At 44.1% G+C, this 20,720-nt stretch overlaps 1 protein-coding gene across 4 annotated transcripts in view; it reads left to right on the top strand.

Annotated features, from left to right (window-relative positions):
• The first annotated feature begins 7,782 nt into the window (after positions 1-7,782).
• rab3il1 (RAB3A interacting protein (rabin3)-like 1) overlaps positions 7,783-20,720 on the top strand; it is a 31,306-nt gene continuing 18,368 nt past the window's right edge. For 2 of the 4 annotated variants that reach the window (XM_029650037.2, XM_029650038.2), the window contains exons 1-6: positions 7,786-7,928; positions 9,155-9,588; positions 15,090-15,345; positions 16,613-16,708; positions 19,924-20,001; positions 20,128-20,370. In XM_029650037.2, the coding sequence (XP_029505897.1) occupies positions 9,356-9,588; positions 15,090-15,345; positions 16,613-16,708; positions 19,924-20,001; positions 20,128-20,370 (906 nt within the window). In that variant the 5' untranslated portion in view covers positions 7,786-7,928; positions 9,155-9,355. Of the gene's footprint in view, positions 7,929-9,154; positions 9,589-15,089; positions 15,346-16,612; positions 16,709-19,923; positions 20,002-20,127; positions 20,371-20,720 lie in introns of all 4 variants that reach the window. The other 2 variants (XM_065002928.1, XM_029650036.2) reach the window with 2 other exon arrangements.

Raw genomic sequence — 20,720 nt, forward strand, 5'->3', positions numbered from 1 at the left:
ATAATATATTTATTTATTTATTTATTTATTTATATATATTTATATATTGTTACTCACCTTCAGAAATGGATGGATTTCCATCATATCTGGATTCTGAAGAAGTGTAGATCTTCAATAACAGTTTGGTTTGGAGATGTCAGTCTAATACAGACTAAATATAATACAGTGCCTTGCGAAAGTATTCGGCCCCCTTGAACTTTGCGACCTTTTGCCACATTTCAGGCTTCAAACATAAAGATATAAAACTGTATTTTTTTGTGAAGAATCACCAATAAGTGGGACACAATCATGAAGTGGAACGACATTTATTGGATATTTCAAACTTTTTTAACAAATCAAAAACTGAAAAATTGGGCGTGCAAAATGATTCAGCCCCTTTACTTTCAGTGCAGCAAACTCTCTCCAGAAGTTCAGTGAGGATCTCTGAATGATCCAATGTTGACCTAAATGACTAATGATGATAAATACAATCCACCTGTGTGTAATCAAGTCTCCGTATAAATGCACCTGCACTGTGATAGTCTCAGAGGTCCGTTAAAAGCGCAGAGAGCATCATGAAGAACAAGGAACACACCAGGCAGGTCCGAGATACTGTTGTGAAGAAGTTTAAAGCCGGATTTGGATACAAAAAGATTTCCCAAGCTTTAAACATCCCAAGGAGCACTGTGCAAGCGATAATATTGAAATGGAAGGAGTATCAGACCACTGCAAATCTACCAAGACCTGGCTGTCCCTCTAAACTTTCAGCTCATACAAGGAGAAGACTGATCAGAGATGCAGCCAAGAGGCCCATGATCACTCTGGATGAACTGCAGAGATCTACAGCTGAGGTGGGAGACTCTGTCCATAGGACAACAATCAGTCGTATATTGCACAAATCTGGCCTTTATGGAAGAGTGGCAAGAAGAAAGCCATTTCTTAAAGATATCCATAAAAAGTGTTGTTTAAAGTTTGCCACAAGCCACCTGGGAGACACACCAAACATGTGGAAGAAGGTGCTCTGGTCAGATGAAACCAAAATTGAACTTTTTGGCAACAATGCAAAACGTTATGTTTGGCATAAAAGCAACACAGCGCATCACCCTGAACACACCATCCCCACTGTCAAACATGGTGGTGGCAGCATCATGGTTTGGGCCTGCTTTTCTTCAGCAGGGACAGGGAAGATGGTTAAAATTGATGGGAAGATGGATGGAGCCAAATACAGGACCATTCTGGAAGAAAACCTGATGGAGTCTGCAAAAGACCTGAGACTGGGACGGAGATTTGTCTTCCAACAAGACAATGATCCAAAACATAAAGCAAAATCTACAATGGAATGGTTCAAAAATAAACATATCCAGGTGTTAGAATGGCCAAGTCAAAGTCCAGACCTGAATCCAATCGAGAATCTGTGGAAAGAACTGAAAACTGCTGTTCACAAATGCTCTCCATCCAACCTCACTGAGCTCGAGCTGTTTTGCATGGAGGAATGGGAAAACATTTCAGTCTCTCGATGTGCAAAACTGATAGACATACCCCAAGCGACTTACAGCTGTAATCCCAGCAAAAGGTGGCGCTACAAAGTATTAACTTAAGGGGGCTGAATAATTTTGCACGCCCAATTTTTCAGTTTTTGATTTGTTAAAAAAGTTTGAAATATCCAATAAATGTCGTTCCACTTCATGATTGTGTCCCACTTGTTGATTCTTCACAAAAAAAATAGTTTTATATCGTTATGTTTGAAGCCTGAAATGTGGCAAAAGGTCGCAAAGTTCAAGGGGGCTGAATACTTTCGCAAGGCACTGTATACTACCAAATCATTTTCTCTGTTGATCTGAACTGCTTGATTTTGTTGCTCACACTTCTCCATTCCCCCTAGTCTCCATGTTCATTTTGGCAATGTTCAGTTACCCCGTAGCCTCCATGTTCATTTTTGGCAATGTACCCCCTAGTCTCCATGTTCATTTTTGGCAATGTACCCCCTAGTCTCCATGTTCATTTTTGGCAATGTACCCCCATGTTCATTTTTGGCAATGTACCCCCTAGTCTCCATGTTCATTTTTGGCAGTCTCTCCATGTTCATTTTTGGCAATGTACCCCCATGTTCATTTTTGGCAATGTTCCCCCTAGTCTCCATGTTCATTTTTGGCAATGTTCCCCCTAGTCTCCATGTTCATTTTTGGCAATGTTCCCCCTAGTCTCCATGTTCATTTTTGGCAATGTTCCCCCTAGTGTCCATGTTCATTTTTGGCAATGTTCCCCCTAGTGTCCATGTTCATTTTTGGCAATGTTCCCCCTAGTCTCCATGTTCATTTTTGGCAATGTTCCCCCTAGTCTCCATGTTCATTTTTGGCAATGACATCCTTTTTGTAGTAGTAATTATATATTTACAATATTATTAACAATCAGGATGTCTAATGGGGTAAATGAAGCCAACCCCATGCTTCAGCCTAATTTATTTATAGCCACAATGCTGCATCAGTTGGGCTACAGGTGATATTGATATATTTGGCCCATATGATGTAGCACATCTGATAATATGGACCATGCATGCATTCATATTTTTACCAATATGTTAATGGACCCATTTCTTGAAATGTATATTTTAGTGTCAGCACTTATTAATTTTCATACATTTTCGGAGTAAAATGTCGCAATTCAACGGCCCAAACACAAGACGTATGTGGCAGGATCTACAGACAATCACTGATTTATAAAGAGAGAACCAGCCCCGTCGCGGACATCGTCGCTTCCAGACAAATGAAACAACTTAAATGAAACAGAATAAGCACTAATAAGTAAATGTCAGAACCAACTTGCCAAAACTATAGTTTTGTTAACAGGAAATATGTGGAGTGGTTGAAAAACGAGTTATAATGACTCCAACCTAAGTGTATGTAAACTTCCTACTTCAACTGTATATAATTCTCATTCCTTTACTAGATTGTTAGATATTAGGTTTTGTTATGGAATTTGTTAGATATTAGGTTTTGTTATGGAATTTGTTAGATATTCGGTTTTGTTGTGAAATTGTTAGATATTTTCTGTTAGATATTACTTCACTGTCGGATCTAGAAGCACAAGCATTTCTCTAAACTCGCAATAACATCTGCTAACAATGTGTATGTGACCAATAACATCTGATTTTAAAATGTTCTCAGTCTTCTACATAAAAATTGACCTGGTGCAACAGTATAACTTTAGTCTGTCACCTCGCCCCTACCCGGGCTCGAACCAGGGACCCTCTGCACACACACAGCAGTCACCCACGAAGCATCGTTACCCATCGTTCCAAAAAAGCCGCTAGCCTTTTCACAAATCAAATCAAATTTATTTTTGTTTGTTGTTTTGTATTGTTGTTTATTTTTTATTTTATTTATAAAGCCCTTCATACATCAGCTGATATCTCAAAGTGCTGTACAGAAACCCAGCCTAAAAACCCCCAAACAGCAAGCAATGCAGGTGTAGAAGCACGGTGTCCTTTCACACCGGGTACACTGGGGAGGACCCTCCCATTTTTAATACGTGTACAAAATGTTCCTCTTTACTTAAAGGCATGACTTTTTCCATTAAAGGGGAAGTTAAGTCCAAGTTAAGTTTCAGCCATGGGATATTGTTTGTTGTTGCTTTAAACCCTGCTGGTGTCTCAACTAACCACAAACGTTATGCTGAATAGTCTTGTAATCTAATTTAAAATTTGCAATCGAAGGGCGAACTCTGCCATGGCTTGTGGGCCAAAGCCTATGGGGAAATTATTATTATTATTTTGGATAAACACACTATATAAAGTCTGCGGGTCAACACAGGTTTAGGAGATCTTATCGGTTTTGTTCTATGAGATAATAGTCATCAGCTAATGTCACTTTTTTTGTGTGAATTTTGAAGATTTTATGTCATCAAAACAAGCCACACAAAGGCTTCATAATTCATAAAGGTCATGTTAATAACTGATAGTATCTCATAGAACAAAACGTATAAAGACCTAAATATATAGTCCTAAAGTCTGTTAACCGCAGACCTAGTTTTGTGTGTTTATCCCAAAACTCCATTCATTATTTTTTTTTTTTTAAATAACCATTAATTTCCGCCATAGGAATGGCCGAACGAAACAAGATTAACCAATTTTCAGGTTTTAGGATTACAAGCTGACAAGTTTAATATACAATTATTCTGCAATTTATATATATTTTTCTGCACAGATTTTAAAATACTTATTTTCCACCATAATTTGCAAATAAATGCATAAAAAATCCTACAATGTGATTTCCTGGATATTTTGTCTGTCATAGTTGAAGTGTACCTATGATGAAAATTACAGGCCTCATTTTTTAAGTGGGAGAACTTGCACAATTGGTGGCTGACTAAAAACTAAATACTGTACATTTTTCTGCACAGATTTTTTTTTAAATCTCACGCATGCGACTATAGATGTAATCACCTTACATTTTCATACCCAGTCTACTCTTTAACGAGCATCATTGTGAAGATATGAATCTATTGACTTTTGCTAGTATGCTGACCTCTACATTCCGTTTTTTATTTATGAATATGGAGGGGCGACCGCTGGACCAATACAAAACACGCTTTTTGGACGTGCCAGTGTGGAGGACTTTTATTTTGAAAGGTATTCTGACTTGTAACGGATGGTTTATCCATAGAAACAACTATGCAGTCAACGCAACCTGGTCTCGGAGCATTTTGTAATAATCCATATGTAAATGCATGTATGCTATATATTCATTTGTTGATATATGTTACGTAATTTGAATAATGTACACTATATTACACATTTGCTAAATTGACAATATGTTACGAATTTGCAAAACGTATGGTATTTTACAAATTCTAGCTAGGTGGCCAGTTAGCTAGGCTAGTGGTTAGGGTTAAGTTTAGGAGGACGGTTAAAGGTGAAGAGGTTAGCTAACATGCTGAATAGTTGCAAAGTAGCTCAACAGTAGTAATTAGTTGAAAAGTTGCTAATTGGCTCAAATGCTAAAGTTGTACCCTGATGAGATTCAAACTCGCAACCGTTGGCTTGCTTAGACATTTCAGGTTATACATCCAACCACCCTACTTTTTTTTTTGTCTTATTGTCCAAAAACAAGAAAATAGTGGCACTGATAAAAGACAGTGAATATGCACACTCACCGGGATATAGCCGACTTGCCTAGTTAAATAAAGTTTCAATGTTCTCCGCTGGTGCCCAATAAAATGGGCTACTGTTTTCTCAATTAAGTTAAGAAATTCAATCATTTAAAAGAAAGAATGGAGTCTATTGTAATCTCCTTACAGCAATAGCCATTTTACAATATGCCTGTCTGGGCCTCTGCTTTTCACTGGCAGACACAACCATAACAATTTGGTGTTTGCACTGTGCGCTGCACTTCCTGACTGTAGGCTCTGCCATTTAAAACAATACCGTTTTTATTTTTTACAAGACTAATAATCCTCTGTGGCCAAATCATGCTGCAGCCTATTTTGTATTTATGTATAGACAGGAGTAAGCTAATTAGGCTATATAATTTTGCCAATTGAATTTACTTTAGGGAAAGCTTAGCTTCCTACTTCCTGTAGGCTACACGCACACCTTCGTTCACTCAAATTATTTCAGCATCCAAACCCCAACAGTGCATCCGCACATTGGATGAATGGAAGAGACATCCATTACAAACCACATATTGTGTAATGAAATTCTGCCATTGTCAGCGAGGCCTACACCTGTAGCCTGAATTGGTGCATGCACTGTTGTCCACGATATCGGCCACTCATCTCTGCCTTGAAAAAAAAGTGTTCTCCTCAAACCACAATGCAAATTTTGGAGCTTATATCACCCGGTTTGCAGTCAATATGCACATGTTTTATGCAGCTGACCCGCAGTATTGTTAAATAATGGGATTATTAGCCATTAGTTTTTGGGGGCATGTTTTTATTAATTGTGATAGGCTCACGTTTTACTGGTACGGCCTACCCCCACTAGGCTACCTACCCGCTGAAGGAGCAGTGTAGTGAAGATGATCAGTTCTCTCCACAGCAGCTTGTAGATGCTCCCCTTCCATTGGAGGAGCAGATGAGAGAAGGACCCTATCCCAGCGTCAGCAACCCTCCAAGAGTACGTTACCGTCATCGCTGGCTGGCTGACTGACTGGTTGGTTGGCTGGCTGGCAGGTTGGTTGACTGGCTGGCTGGTTGGTTGACTGGCCGGCTAGCTGGCTGACTGGATGGCTGGTTGACTGGTTGGTTGATTGATCTCCAAAACACTGACATCATATGAGGTCACGCATCTACTGAAACACGAACTAACAGGAGAGGGGATTCTTACAGGTATCATCTCATGGATCCACTATCTGGAGACATGGTGCTATTTAAAGGTGAAGTTCAGCAGAAGGGCAAAGAGAGGAAGTAGAATGTGGTAGTAAACAGAGTCATTTCGTAGACACTCGGCATCACATACGGAGCTATCCACAATAAATCAGACACGCCCAGACTGAAGCTTTCCAACTCAATCGAGATCATAATATTCACATCCATGTATCTACATCTTCATAGATTGATTGTATATCATATCTACAATATACTCACTGTGTATCACACACACATTACAGAGAGATGAATAACTCAGTCGAATATGTATTCACTTCCCTTTAGTTATACCCTATTGAATACAAATTATACAATGATTGATCAGATTGATTGTATTTGATATACTCACTGTCTGTTAAGGGAAGGGGTGTTGCCAGTGTTGGTAGAGCATGTTGGAGAGGAAAGGAGAGGGACTCGTAGATCTCCGAATGAGAATGAGGGACTCGTAGATCTCCGAAAGGAGAATGAGGACTCGTAGATCTCCGAATGAGAATGAGGGACTCGTAGATCTCGGAATGAGAATGAGGGACTCGTAGACCTCCGAAAGGAGAATGAGGGACTCGTAGACCTCCGAAAGGAGAATGAGGGACTCGTAGACCTCCGAAAGGAGAATGAGGGACTCGTAGACCTCCGAAAGGAGAATGAGGGACTCGTAGATCTCCGAAAGGAGAATGGGGGACTCGTAGATCTCCGAATGAGAATGAGGGACTCGTAGACCTCCGAAAGGAGAATGGGGGACTCGTAGACCTCCGAAAGGAGAATGGGGGCTCGTAGACCCCCGAAAGGAGATGAAAGGATGCCCCAATGGATAGTGCCAACTGTAAAGTTTGGTGGAGGAGGAATAATGATCTGGGGCTGTTTTTCATGGTTTGGGCTTGACCCATTAGTTCCAGTGAAGGGAAATATTAATGTTACAGCATACAATGACATTCTAGACAATTCTGTGCTTCCAACTTTGTGGCAACAGTTTGGGGAAGGCCCTTTCCTGTTTCAGCACGACAATGCCACCCCCCCCCCCCCCCCCCCCCTGACCTCAACCCCATCGAACGCCTTTGGGATGAACTGGAATGGCGACTGCGAGCCAGGCCTATTCGCCCAACATCAGTGCCCGATTTTACTAATGCCCTTTTGGCTGAGTGGAAGCAAGTCCCCACAGCAATGTTCCCACATCTAGTGGAAAGCCTTCCCATAATAGTGGAGGCTGTTATAGCAGCAAAGGGGGGGGGTCCAACTCCATATTAATGCCCATGATTTTGATACGAGATGTTGACGAGCAGGTGTCCACATACTTTTGGTTGTGTAGTGTAATTGTGATTCAAACCGCTCCATCGCCACCTGGGGGTAGCAATGCGCATTGCAGGTCAGCAGGACGCGTGAGGTGTTAGTAATATTAACCGGTTCACTGTGGATGAAGAGAACAATGACACGAACTGAACAGGAGGGTGAACTTCGGACTGTGCTGTTTTTTTCTGTCCACTGCAACTTTCGGTCGAATGAAAGTTGCAGTGTTACTAAGATTAAGAACATTTTCAGTATTTTGTACAGTATTTTGCCATTAATTGATTACCAAGTTTGGACAATACATGGTGAGTTGCTCTACCTTCTGCATTCCATTGTCAAAAGTTTGCCGAGCAGTACATACTCTGTATAGCCAGTCCATACTCTGTATAGCCAGTCCATACTCTGTATAGCCAGTCAATCTGTAAACTTGTCTGAATAAATAACCCATCTTAAACGAATAGGCTTACATGACATAAAAACTCAATTTGATAAGTATGCCCATTGTTTAGTGTGAATATTTATATTTATATGAAAGAAAATAACACATTAAGTTTCATTTGGCCAGGAGAGGGGCGAGTTGAAGTCCCCGGGTGGGAGTGGAGTTTCATTTGGCCAGGAGAGGGGCGAGTTGAAGTCCCCGGGTGGGAGTGGAGTTTCATTTGGCCAGGAGAGGGGTGAGTTGAAGTCCCCGGTGGGAGTGGTGTTTCATTTAGCCAGGAGAGGGGCGAGTTGAAGTCCCCGGTGGGAGTGGTGTTTCATTTGGCCAGGAGAGGGGCGAGTTGAAGTCCCCGGGCGGGAGTGGAGTTTCATTTGGCCAGGAGAGGGGCGAGTTGAAGTCCCCGGGTGGGAGTGGAGTTTCATTTGGCCACTGAGAGGGGCGAGTTGAAGTCCCCGGGTGGGAGTGGAGTTTCATTTGGCCAGGAGAGGGGCGAGTTGAAGTCCCCGGGTGGGAGTGGAGTTTCATTTGGCCAGGAGAGGGGCGAGTTGAAGTCCCCGGGTGGGAGTGGAGTTTCATTTGGCCAGGAGAGGGGCGAGTTGAAGTCCCCGGGTGGGAGTGGAGTTTCATTTGGCCACGAGAGGGGCGAGTTGAAGTCCCCGGGTGGGAGTGGAGTTTCATTTGGCCACGAGAGGGGCGAGTTGAAGTCCCCGAGTGGGAGTGGAGTTTCATTTGGCCAGGAGAGGGGCGAGTTGAAGTCCCCGGGTGGGAGTGGAGTTTCATTTGGCCACGAGAGGGGCGAGTTGAAGTCCCCGGGTGGGAGTGGAGTTTCATTTGGCCAGGAGAGGGGCGAGTTGAAGTCCCCGGGTGGGAGTGGAGTTTCATTTGGCCAGGAGAGGGGCGAGTTGAAGTCCCCGAATGGGAGTGGAGTGAACTGGTCAGTTGATTAAAATTAGGCCTAGGACCTCATTGATTCGGTAGGTTGAATGTCCACCAAAGTATTTTCTATTAAATTCAATTATAATATATTATATTCTAATCTATTATCATTTATTATATTAATGTTAAATGTTTTTATTATGTTTTCCCATGTAGAAAATGTGGAACCAAGGAAAGTGTGTTTCAGACTACTCAAGTGAGGGGTCCTCCTACAACACCAGACACAAGAGATAAAGTAAAAGATAGAAGAAGGAGGAAGAACTTTTCCCTTAATCATGCTTTCACAGAAGCCACAACCTTCACAGTAACTGAAGTGACCTTAAACTGCAGTTGGATTAGTGACTCTGCCTGGAAAACATGGATGCGTTTGAGGGTCTCCACAGTGTCCGGCTGTCCTCCTCTCCACCCCTTGCCTCTGTCACCAATCCAGGGTATGAGGTTCTCGTATCAGCCAGATCTGGTATCCAGGTATACTCCAACACCACGTTCTATGGTAAACCCAGTGTTCTAGAGCAGGCTCAGAAGAGAGGGAGAGCCAAATATCACTCCCACCGAGAGGAGACTAAAGAAGAGAGGTGTGAGGTTGGAAGGTAAAGACACCATTATGGGTTTGATTTGTTATTGTCCTTCACAGCTGTAGGTTGGTTCCAAGCATGTAGCTTTTAGGATTGTCTTCATATAACCATAACGAATCTTAATTTTGTTCCACATAAAAGTCATATATCAGATATACGGTGAACGCGAATATTCTGTTTGACAATAATGTGTTCTAACAACACCCTAGGGAAATATTCGGTCACGTTTCTTTTTAAACTGGAAACGGGTTGGGACGGGAGGATGCCTGTCATCATGTGACTTGCGGCAAATTGACAACACATCTCGTCCCTTTTTACAATCGGAATGAGCAGGAATGAAAATAGACGTATAGACTTATCTTACAACGCATCGCAAACAACGTCGTATACAGCGACTCAAAACTTGAGGAACAAAATAACATTCGACTAACTTTACCCAGTTTGATATCTCGATGAAACATTGTAGCCCATTGCGTTTCGTCAACATTATTTAATAGTAACATTGTTTTTGAAACGATTGCATCCTTCTAAATGGAATAATATCGTCAGCAAGTAAACGGTTACTGTAACAATTTATGGAATTCATGGAAACAAACTGATGCCATCGGGGTCACGGCGACGGTACGAGGTGAATCTTCTAGCCGGGTGGTGAGAGGGTAAGGGCGGAGAGCTGGAATGGGAAATCCGGTGAATGTGTGCTGTTCCGATTGACATAATAGCATTAGGACAAATTCAGCCTCGCATGTTGTTGGGGTTCTTAAACGACGGTGTGATGTTTTATAATGTTATTGTTTTCAATTATATTTTCAGCATAATCATTGATAACGATGTGTGTATTTCTAGACAAACGTGATCAGCACAAATAGGCAGACGTTGGATTCATGTTATGAATCACATTATGATACGATCAGGATATACGACGGCTGTCAGCCAATTCAGGGCTCGAACCATCCAGTTTATAATAGAGATATATTGTATATCATATGTTCTGATTCCTAGTCACCTTACCCCTATACATATCTAGCTCTATGGATCCAATATCATTGGAAATATGCTACTGGGACTGACCCTGTTTACTTAAGTGTGTTCTTCTTATTTGTATATCTTGTGTGTTTTTGTTATACCTTGTTGTTTTTCCTAGTATTACATTGTTATCGATTACTGCATTTTAGGGGTTAAAGTTAGCAAGAACGGCATTTCACTGTTACTTGTGCACGTGACATTAAAATTTGAGATTAACACAGTGTACAAAACATTAACACCTTCCTAATACTTTAGTCAAATATTATATCTGTGTGGGCTTCTTGCGGTCAGTTTGCAGTCTACAAAGTATTTGTAATTCGGTTCAGGCACCCTGACCATCGCTCAAAAAATCAAAAACAAACAAACAAACAAAACAATCGTCCAGGGCCTGAATCTAGTTGTTGATTATGTTTGATTATGGCTACACAGACTATCTGAATTGTTCTTGCACTGATTCTATTCACAACAACACGTCTATATAAACGCACACTACACTGATACCCTCACCCCCCCCCCCCATCACACACGCATATCGAGACAACACACGTGCACGCACACACACTTTCACATTCATCATTTGCTGCTGCTGCTACTATGATCTTTATTTTTGTTCTATTATTATTATTATTATTATATATCCTGATGTCTAGTCACGTTACCCTGCCTTCATGTACATGTCTACAGTGCATTCTGAAAGTATTCAGACCCCTTGACCTTTTCCACATTTTGTTACCATTACAGCCTTATTCTACACACAATACCCAATAATGACAAAGCAAAAACCCGGAAATATCACATTTACATAAGTATTCAGACCGTTTACTCAGTACTTTGTTGAAGCACCTTTGGCAGTGACTACAGCCTTGAGTCTTCTTGGGTTTGACGCTACAAGCTTGGCACAACTGTATTTGGGGGAGTTTCTCCCATTCTTCCCTGCAGATCCTCTCAAGCTCTGTCAGGTTGGATTTTGAGCGTCGCTGCACAGCTATTTTCAGGTCTCTCCAGAGATGTTCGATCAGGTTCAAGTCCGTGCTCTGCCTGGGCCAGTCAAGGACATTCAGAGACTTGACCCGAAGCCACTCCTGTGTTTTCTTGGCTGTGTGCTTAGGGTCTTTGTCCTGTTGGAAGGTGAACCTTCACTCCAGTCTGAGGTCCTGAGCGCTCTGGAGCAGGTTTTCATCAAGGATCTCGCTGTACTTTGCGCTGTTCATCTTTCCCCCGATCCTGACTAGTCTCCCAGTCCCTGCCACTGAAAAACGTCCCACAACATGATGCTGCCAGCACGATGCTTCACCGTAGAGATGGTGCCAGGTTTCATCCAGATGTGACGCTTGGCATTCAGGCCAAAGAGTTCAATCTTGGTTTCATCAGACCAGAGCATCTTGTTTCTCATGGTCACAGGTTCCTTTAGGTGCCTTTTTGGCAAACTCCAAGCGGTCTGTCCCGTGCCTTTTACTGAGGAGTGGCATCCGTCTGGCCACTCTACCATAAAGGCCTGATTGGTTGAGTGCTGCAGAGATGGTTGTCCTTCTGGAAGGTTCTCCAATCGCCATAGAGGAACTCTGGAATTATTCCATTTGAAAATGATGGAGGTCACTGTGTTCTTGGGGAACTTCAATGCTGCAGAAATGTTTTGGTACCCTTCCCCAGATCTGTATCTCGACACAATCCTGTCTCGGACCTCTGCGAATAATTCCTTCTACCTCATGGCTTGGCGTTTGTGCTCACATGTACTATCAACTGTGTGACCATAAATAGACAGGTTTGTGCATTTCCAAATCATGTCCAATCAATTGAATTTACCACAAGGATGATCAATGGAAACAGGATGCACCTGAGCTAAATGTTGAGTCTCGCAGCAAAGGGTCTGAATACTTAAATAAATAAGGTATTTCTGTTTAAAATATTAGCAAAAAATTCAAAACAACTGTTTTCGATCTGTGTTTATGGGGTATTGTGTGTAGAATGAGGATTTGTTTTTATTCAATACATTTTAGAATAAGTCTTTAACGTAACAAAATGTCGAGGAAGGGAAAGGGTCTGAATACTTTCCCGAATGCACTCAAATAACTAGTACCTCTGCACATTGATCTGGTACTGGTACTCCCTGTATATAGCTCCACATTGATCTGGTACTGGTACTCCCTGTATATAGCTCCACATTGATCTGGTACTGGTACTCCCTGTATATAGCTGCACATTGATCTGGTACTCCCTGTATATAGCCCCACGTTGATCTGGTACTCCCTGTATATAGCCCCACATTGATCTGGTACTGGTACTCCCTGTATATAGCCCCACATTGATCTGGTACTCCCTGTATATAGCCCCACATTGATCTTGTACTCCCTGTATATAGCCCCACATTGATCTGGTACTGGTTCTCCCTGTATATAGCCCCACATTGATCTGGTACTGGTATTCCCTGTATATAGCTCCACATTGATCTGGTACTGGTACTCCCTGTATATAGCCCCACATTGATCTGGTACTGGTACTCCCTGTATATAGCTCCACATTGATCTGGTACTGGTACTCCCTGTATATAGCTCCACATTGATCTGGTACCGGTACTCCCTGTATATAGCTCCACATTGATCTGGTACTGGTACTCCCTGTATATAGCTCCACATTGATCTGGTACTGGTACTCCCTGTATATAGCTCCACATTGATCTGGTACTGGTACTCCCTGTATATAGCTCCACATTGATCTGGTACTCCCTGTATATAGCCCCACATTGATCTGGTACTGGTACTCCCTGTATATAGCCCCACATTGATCTGGTACTGGTACTCCCTGTATATAGCCCCACATTGATCTGGTACTGGTACTCCCTGTATATAGCCCCACATTGATCTGGTCCTGGTACTCCCTGTATATAGCCCCACATTGATCTGGTACTGGTACTCCCTGTATATAGCCCCACATTGATCTGGTACTCCCTGTATATAGCTCCACATTGATCTGGTACTGGTACTCCCTGTATATAGCCCCACATTGATCTGGTACTCCCTGTATATAGCTCCACATTGATCTGGTACTGGTACTCCCTGTATATAGCTCCACATTGACCTGGTACTCCCTGTATATAGCCCCACATTGATCTGGTACTGGTACTCCCTGTATATAGCTCCACATTGATCTGGTACTGGTACTCCCTGTATATAGCCCCACATTGATCTGGTACTGGTATTCCCTGTATATAGCTCCACATTGATCTGGTACTGGTACTTCCTGTATATAGCTCCACATTGATCTGGTACTGGTACTTCCTGTATATAGCTCCACATTGATCTGGTACTGGTACTCCCTGTATATAGCTCCACATTGACCTGGTACTCCCTGTATATAGCCCCACATTGATCTGGTACTGGTACTCCCTGTATATAGCTCCACATTGATCTGGTACTCCCTGTATATAGCTCCACATTGATCTGGTTCTCCCTGTATATAGCTCCATATTGATCTGGTTCTCCCTGTATATAGCTCCACATTGATCTGGTTCTCCCTGTATATAGCTCCACATTGATCTGGTACTCCCTGTATATAGCTCCACATTGATCTGGTACTCCCTGTATATAGTTCCACATTGATCTGGTACTCCCTGTATATAGCTCCACATTGATCTGGTACTCCCTGTATATAGCTCCATGTTGATCTGGTACTCCCTGTATATAGCTCCACATTGATCTGGTACTCCCTGTATATAGCTCCATGTTGATCTGGTTCTCCCTGTATATAGCTCCACATTGATCTGGTACTCCCTGTATATAGCTCCACATTGATCTGGTACTCCCTGTATATAGCTCCACATTGATCTGGTACTCCCTGTATATAGTTCCACATTGATCTGGTATTCCCTGTATATAGTTCCACATTGATCTGGTATTCCCTGTATATAGTTCCACATTGATCTGGTACTCCCTGTATATAGCTCCACATTGATCTGGTTCTCCCTGTATTTAGCTTCATCCAGTCTACACCTGTTGTATTCCATGTCACAAACAACATTTTATTTGACAACCAATTCCGTATTATATTCATTTTTTTAAACCTACTTATCTAAGTTATAAATAAATTCTTATTTATAATGACGGCCAAACCCTAACCACGCTGGGTCAATTGTGTTTTTATTTTTTTTATTTAAAACTTTTATTTAACTAGGCAAGTCAGTTAACAACAAATTCTTATGTTCAATGACGGCCTAGGAATAGTGGGTTAATTGCCTTGTTCAGGGGCAGAACGACAGATTTGTACCTTGTCAGCTCGGGGATTTGATCTAGCAACCTTTCGGTTACTAGTCCAACGCTCTAACCACTAGGCTAGATGAGATGCAGTGTCTTAGACCGCTGCGCCACTCGGGAGCCCCCCCTACCTAATTTTCTCTATCTCAACCAAGCAGCTGAAGGGGCTAGTTAGCTTACATGTTCATGTAGCCATTGCACTTAACAGACACGTTTTTAAATCTCATCTTTTGATGTTTTCTAAAGGTTGGTAGACCTGGAGCCAGGTCCAATCCCCAGGGTGGAGGGTGGAGGGCAGGGTGAACCCAGGCCCACCAGGCCCCAGGAGCAGGGTACCCAGGCCAGGGGCAGAGAGGGCAGCAGGCTGGAGCGTGCTGCCCAGCTGGAGGGTGCCCGGGGCAGGGAGCATGAAGACAATGTGTCCCGCCTTCGGAGCTCATCCCTGGAGATCAGAGAGAAGGGATCAGAGATCCTCAGAGAGCAGCTAGATGCTGCACAGAAGGTGTCTGAGGCCCATCTTGTTATTCAGTACACCCCTTCTATTCTGACCCAGTTCTACCCTACACCCCTTCTATTCTGACCCAGTTCTACCCTACACCTCTTCTATTCTGACCCAGTTCTACCCTACACCTCTTTTATTCTGACCCAGTTCTACCCTACACCTCTTCTATTCTGACCCAGTTCTACCCTACACCTCTTCTATTCTGACCCAGTTCTACCCTACACCTCTTCTATTCTGACCCAGTTCTACCCTACACCTCTTCTATTCTGACCCAGTTCTACCCTACACCCCTTCTATTCTGACCCAGTTCTACCCTACACCTCTTCTATTCTGACCCAGTTCTACCCTACACCTCTTTTATTCTGACCCAGTTCTACCCTACACCTCTTCTATTCTGACCCAGTTCTACCCTACACCTCTTCTATTCTGACCCAGTTCTACCCTACACCTCTTCTATTCTGACCCAGTTCTACCCTACACCTCTTCTATTCTGACCCAGTTCTACCCTACACCTCTTCTATTCTGACCCAGTTCTACCCTACACCTCTTCTATTCTGACCCAGTTCTACCCTACACCTCTTCTATTCTGACCCAGTTCTACCCTACACCTCTTCTATTCTGACCCAGTTCTACCCTACACATCTTCTATTCTGACCCAGTTCTACCCTACACCTCTTCTATTCTGACCCAGTTCTACCCTACACCTCTTCTATTCTGACCCAGTTCTACCCTACACCTCTTTTATTCTGACCCAGTTCTACCCTACACCTCTTCTATTCTGACCCAGTTCTACCCTACACCTCTTCTATTCTGACCCAGTTCTACCCTACACCTCTTCTATTCTGACCCAGTTCTACCCTACACCTCTTCTATTCTGACCCAGTTCTACCCTACACCTCTTCTATTCTGACCCAGTTCTACCCTACACCTCTTCTATTCTGACCCAGTTCTACCCTACACCTCTTCTATTCTGGCCCAGTTCTACCCTACACCTCTTCTATTCTGGCCCAGTTCTACCCTTCACCTCTTCTATTCTGACCCAGTTCTACCCTACACCTCTTCTATTCTGACCCAGTTCTACCCTACACCTCTTCTATTCTGACCCAGTTCTACCCTACACCTCTTCTATTCTGACCCAGTTCTACCCTACACCTCTTCTATTCTGACCCAGTTCTACCCTACACCTCTTCTATTCTGACCCAGTTCTACCCTACAACTCTTCTATTCTGACCCAGTTCTACCCTACAACTCTTCTATCCCCTCCCAGGAGCTGAAGCTGAAGGATAAGGAGTGCGAGCGTCTGTCACAGATCCGGGATCAACTAGAGCAGGAGCTGGAGGAGCTAACTGCCAGTCTGTTTGAGGTAGGAAGGAATGACTACGAGGCCTGCTACAACTTACAGCTAGCTGAACTAGTGAAAGACTGACTACGAGGCCTGCTACAACCTACAGCTAGCTGAATAAGTGAAAGACTGACTACGAGGCCTGCTACAACTTACAGCTAGCTGAACTGGTGAAGGACTGACTACGAGGCCTGCTACAACCTACAGCTAGCTGAACTAGTGAAGGACTGACTACGAGTCCTGCTACAACTTACAGCTAGCAGAACTAGTGAAGGACTGACTACGAGTCCTGCTACAACTTACAGCTAGCTGAACTAGTGAAGGACTGACTACGAGGCCTGCTACAACTTACAGCTAGCTGAACTAGTGAAGGACTGACTACGAGTCCTGCTACAACTTACAGCTAGCTGAACTAGTGAAGGACTGACTACGAGGCCTGCTACAACTTACAGCTAGCTGAACTAGTGAAGGACTGACTACGAGTCCTGCTACAACTTACAGCTAGCTGAACTAGTGAAGGACTGACTACGAGGCCTGCTACAACTTACAGCTAGCTGAACTAGTGAAGGACTGACTACGAGGCCTGCTACAACTTACAGCTAGCTGAATTAGTGAAGGACTGACTATGAGGCCTGCTACAACGTACAGCTAGCTGAACTAGTGAAGGACTGACTACGAGGCCTGCTACAACCTACAGCTAGCTGAACTAGTGAAGCCTTGACTACGAGGCCTGCTACAACTTACAGCTAGCTGAACTAGTGAAGGACTGACTACGAGGCCTGCTACAACTTACAGCTAGCTGAACTAGTGAAGGACTGACTACGAGGCCTGCTACAACCTACAGCTAGCTGAACTAGTGAAGGACTGACTACGAGGCCTGCTACAACGTACAGCTAGCTGAACTAGTGAAGGACTGACTACGAGGCCTGCTACAACGTACAGCTAGCTGAACTAGTGAAGGACTGACTACGAGCCCTGCTACAACGTACAGCTAGCTGAACTAGTGAAGGACTGACTATGAGGCCTGCTACAACTTACAGCTAGCTGAACTAGTGAAGGACTGACTATGAGGCCTGCTACAACATACAGCTAGCTGAACTAGTGAAGGACTGACTACGAGGCCTGCTACAACCTACAGCTAGCTGAACTAGTGAAGGACTGACTACGAGGCCTGCTACAACCTACAGCTAGCTGAACTAGTGAAGGACTGACTACGAGGCCTGCTACAATGTACAGCTAGCTGAACTAGTGAAGGACTGACTACGAGGCCTGCTACAACTTACAGCTAGCTGAACTAGTGAAGGACTGACTACGAGGCCTGCTACAACTTACAGCTAGCTGAACTAGTGAAGGACTGACTATGAGGCCTGCTACAACGTACAGCTAGCTGAACTAGTGAAAGACTGACTACGAGGCCTGCTACAACCTACAGCTAGCTGAACTAGTGAAGGACTGACTACGAGGCCTGCTACAACGTACAGCTAGCTGAACTAGTGAAGGACTGACTACGAGGCCTGCTACAACGTACAGCTAGCTGAACTAGTGAAGGACTGACTACGAGGCCTGCTACAACCTACAGCTAGCTGAACTAGTGAAGCCTTGACTACGAGGCCCGCTACAACGTACAGCTAGCTGAACTAGTGAAGGACTGACTACGAGGCCTGCTACAACGTACAGCTAGCTGAACTAGTGAAGGTCTGACTACGAGGCCTGCTACAACCTACAGCTAGCTGAACTAGTGAAGGACTGACTACGAGGCATGCTACAACCTACAGCTAGCTGAACTAGTGAAAGACTGACTACGAGGCATGCTACAACCTACAGCTAGCTGAACTAGTGAAGGACTGACTACGAGGCCTGCTACAACTTACAGCTAGCTGAACTAGTGAAGGACTGACTACGAGGCCTGCTACAACTTACAGCTAGCTGAACTAGTGAAGGACTGACTACGAGGCCTGCTACAACCTACAGCTAGCTGAACTAGTGAAGGACTGACTACGAGGCCTGCTACAACGCTGAACTGAAGGACTGACTACGAGGCCTGCTACGTACAGCTAGCTGAACTAGTGAAGGACTGACTATGAGGCCTGAGGCCTGCTAAGGACAACCTGCTACAGCTAGCTGAACTAGTGAAGGACTGACTACGAGGCCTGCTACAACCTACAGCTAGCTGAACTAGTGAAGGACTGACTACGAGGCCTGCTACAACCTACAGCTAGCTGAACTAGTGAAGGACTGACTACGGCTACAATGTACAGCTAGCTGAACTAGTGAAGGACTGACTACGAGGCCTGCTACAACTTACAGCTAGCTGAACTAGTGAAGGACTGACTACGAGGCCTGCTACAACTTACAGCTAGCTGAACTAGTGAAGGACTGACTACGAGGCCTGCTACAACGTACAGCTAGCTGAACTAGTGAAGGACTGACTACGAGGCCTGCTACAACCTACAGCTAGCTGAACTAGTGAAGGACTGACTACGAGGCCCGCTACAACGTACAGCTAGCTGAACTAGTGAAGGACTGACTACGAGGCCCGCTACAACGTACAGCTAGCTGAACTAGTGAAGGACTGACTACGAGGCCTGCTACAACGTACAGCTAGCTGAACTAGTGAAGGACTGACTACGAGGCCTGCTACAACCTACAGCTAGCTGAACTAGTGAAGGACTGACTACGAGGCCTGCTACAACGTACAGCTAGCTGAACTAGTGAAGGACTGACTACGAGGCCTGCTACAACGTACAGCTAGCTGAACTAGTGAAGGACTGACTACGAGGCCTGCTACAACCTACAGCTAGCTGAACTAGTGAAGGACTGACTACGAGGCATGCTACAACTTACAGCTAGCTGAACTAGTGAAGGACTGACTACGAGGCCTGCTACAACCTAAAGCTAGCTGAACTAGTGAAGGACTGACTACGAGGCCTGCTACAACTTACAGCTAGCTGAACTAGTGAAGGACTGACTACGAGGCCTGCTACAACGTACAGCTAGCTGAACTAGTGAAGGACTGACTACGAGGCATGCTACAACTTACAGCTAGCTGAACTAGTGAAGGACTGACTACGAGGCCTGCTACAACCTAAAGCTAGCTGAACTAGTGAAGGACTGACTACGAGGCCTGCTACAACGTACAGCTAGCTGAACTGGCGATGGTATAAGTACACCTGGACTCAGAAAGGTGTGAATCTTGCATGTTAACTATGTCCTTTTTCTTTTTGCCGTTTCCCTAGGAAGCCCACAGGATGGTGCGTGAAGCCAACGTGAAACAAGCAACAGCAGAGAAACAGCTGAAGGAGGCTCAGGGAAAGGTCTGTTTATGTCTCCTGTTTAAACTAAAGACTTTATCCTTAAGGGTTAGAGAGGTGTGTGTGTGTGGGGGGGGGTACAATCCATAACTACTGTCTATAACCACTTGTGTTCTTGTATCTCCCCAGAGTGATGTTCTGCAGGCGGAGGTGTCAGCCCTGAAGACCATGGTCCTGACCTCCACCCCGTCTTCCCCTAACCGCCGGGCCCACCCTCAGCTCCTCTCCCCGGGCACTAGGTCCAGGGGTGCCAGCCCCCACCACGGAGGGGGACACGCACGCAACAAGAGTGCCAGTGGTGCCCTCCCATTGGCCCCTGGTGGACACTCAGACCTGCCCTCTGACCTGCAACCAGTCAGAGAGGACAAAGAGGTAGGGCCAGCTGCCTTCAGAGTACAGACCGGCTGTGTCTGAATACCCATAATGCTGTTCTAAGTAGTAGGCTTTTTGTGTTTTTGCAAAAAATACATTTTATAGCATGTGCGTTTTTGTTATTGTCTGCTTTAAATGCCAGGATGTCATACTCATTTCGGCTTTTCATCTAGTAGAATTCACTGGACACTATTGATGAAAATAATGGTCTTGGGAACCAACTCTACTACTGATTCCTACTTTAACTCTGATTCCTACTATAACTCTGCTACTGCTTCCTACGATAACTCTGCTACTGCTTCCTACTATAACTCTGCTTCCTACTATAACTCTGCTTCCTACTATAACTC

Source organism: Oncorhynchus nerka, linkage group LG17 (assembly GCF_034236695.1).
Source record: "Oncorhynchus nerka isolate Pitt River linkage group LG17, Oner_Uvic_2.0, whole genome shotgun sequence".
In the NCBI taxonomy this organism is placed as follows: domain Eukaryota; kingdom Metazoa; phylum Chordata; class Actinopteri; order Salmoniformes; family Salmonidae; genus Oncorhynchus; species Oncorhynchus nerka.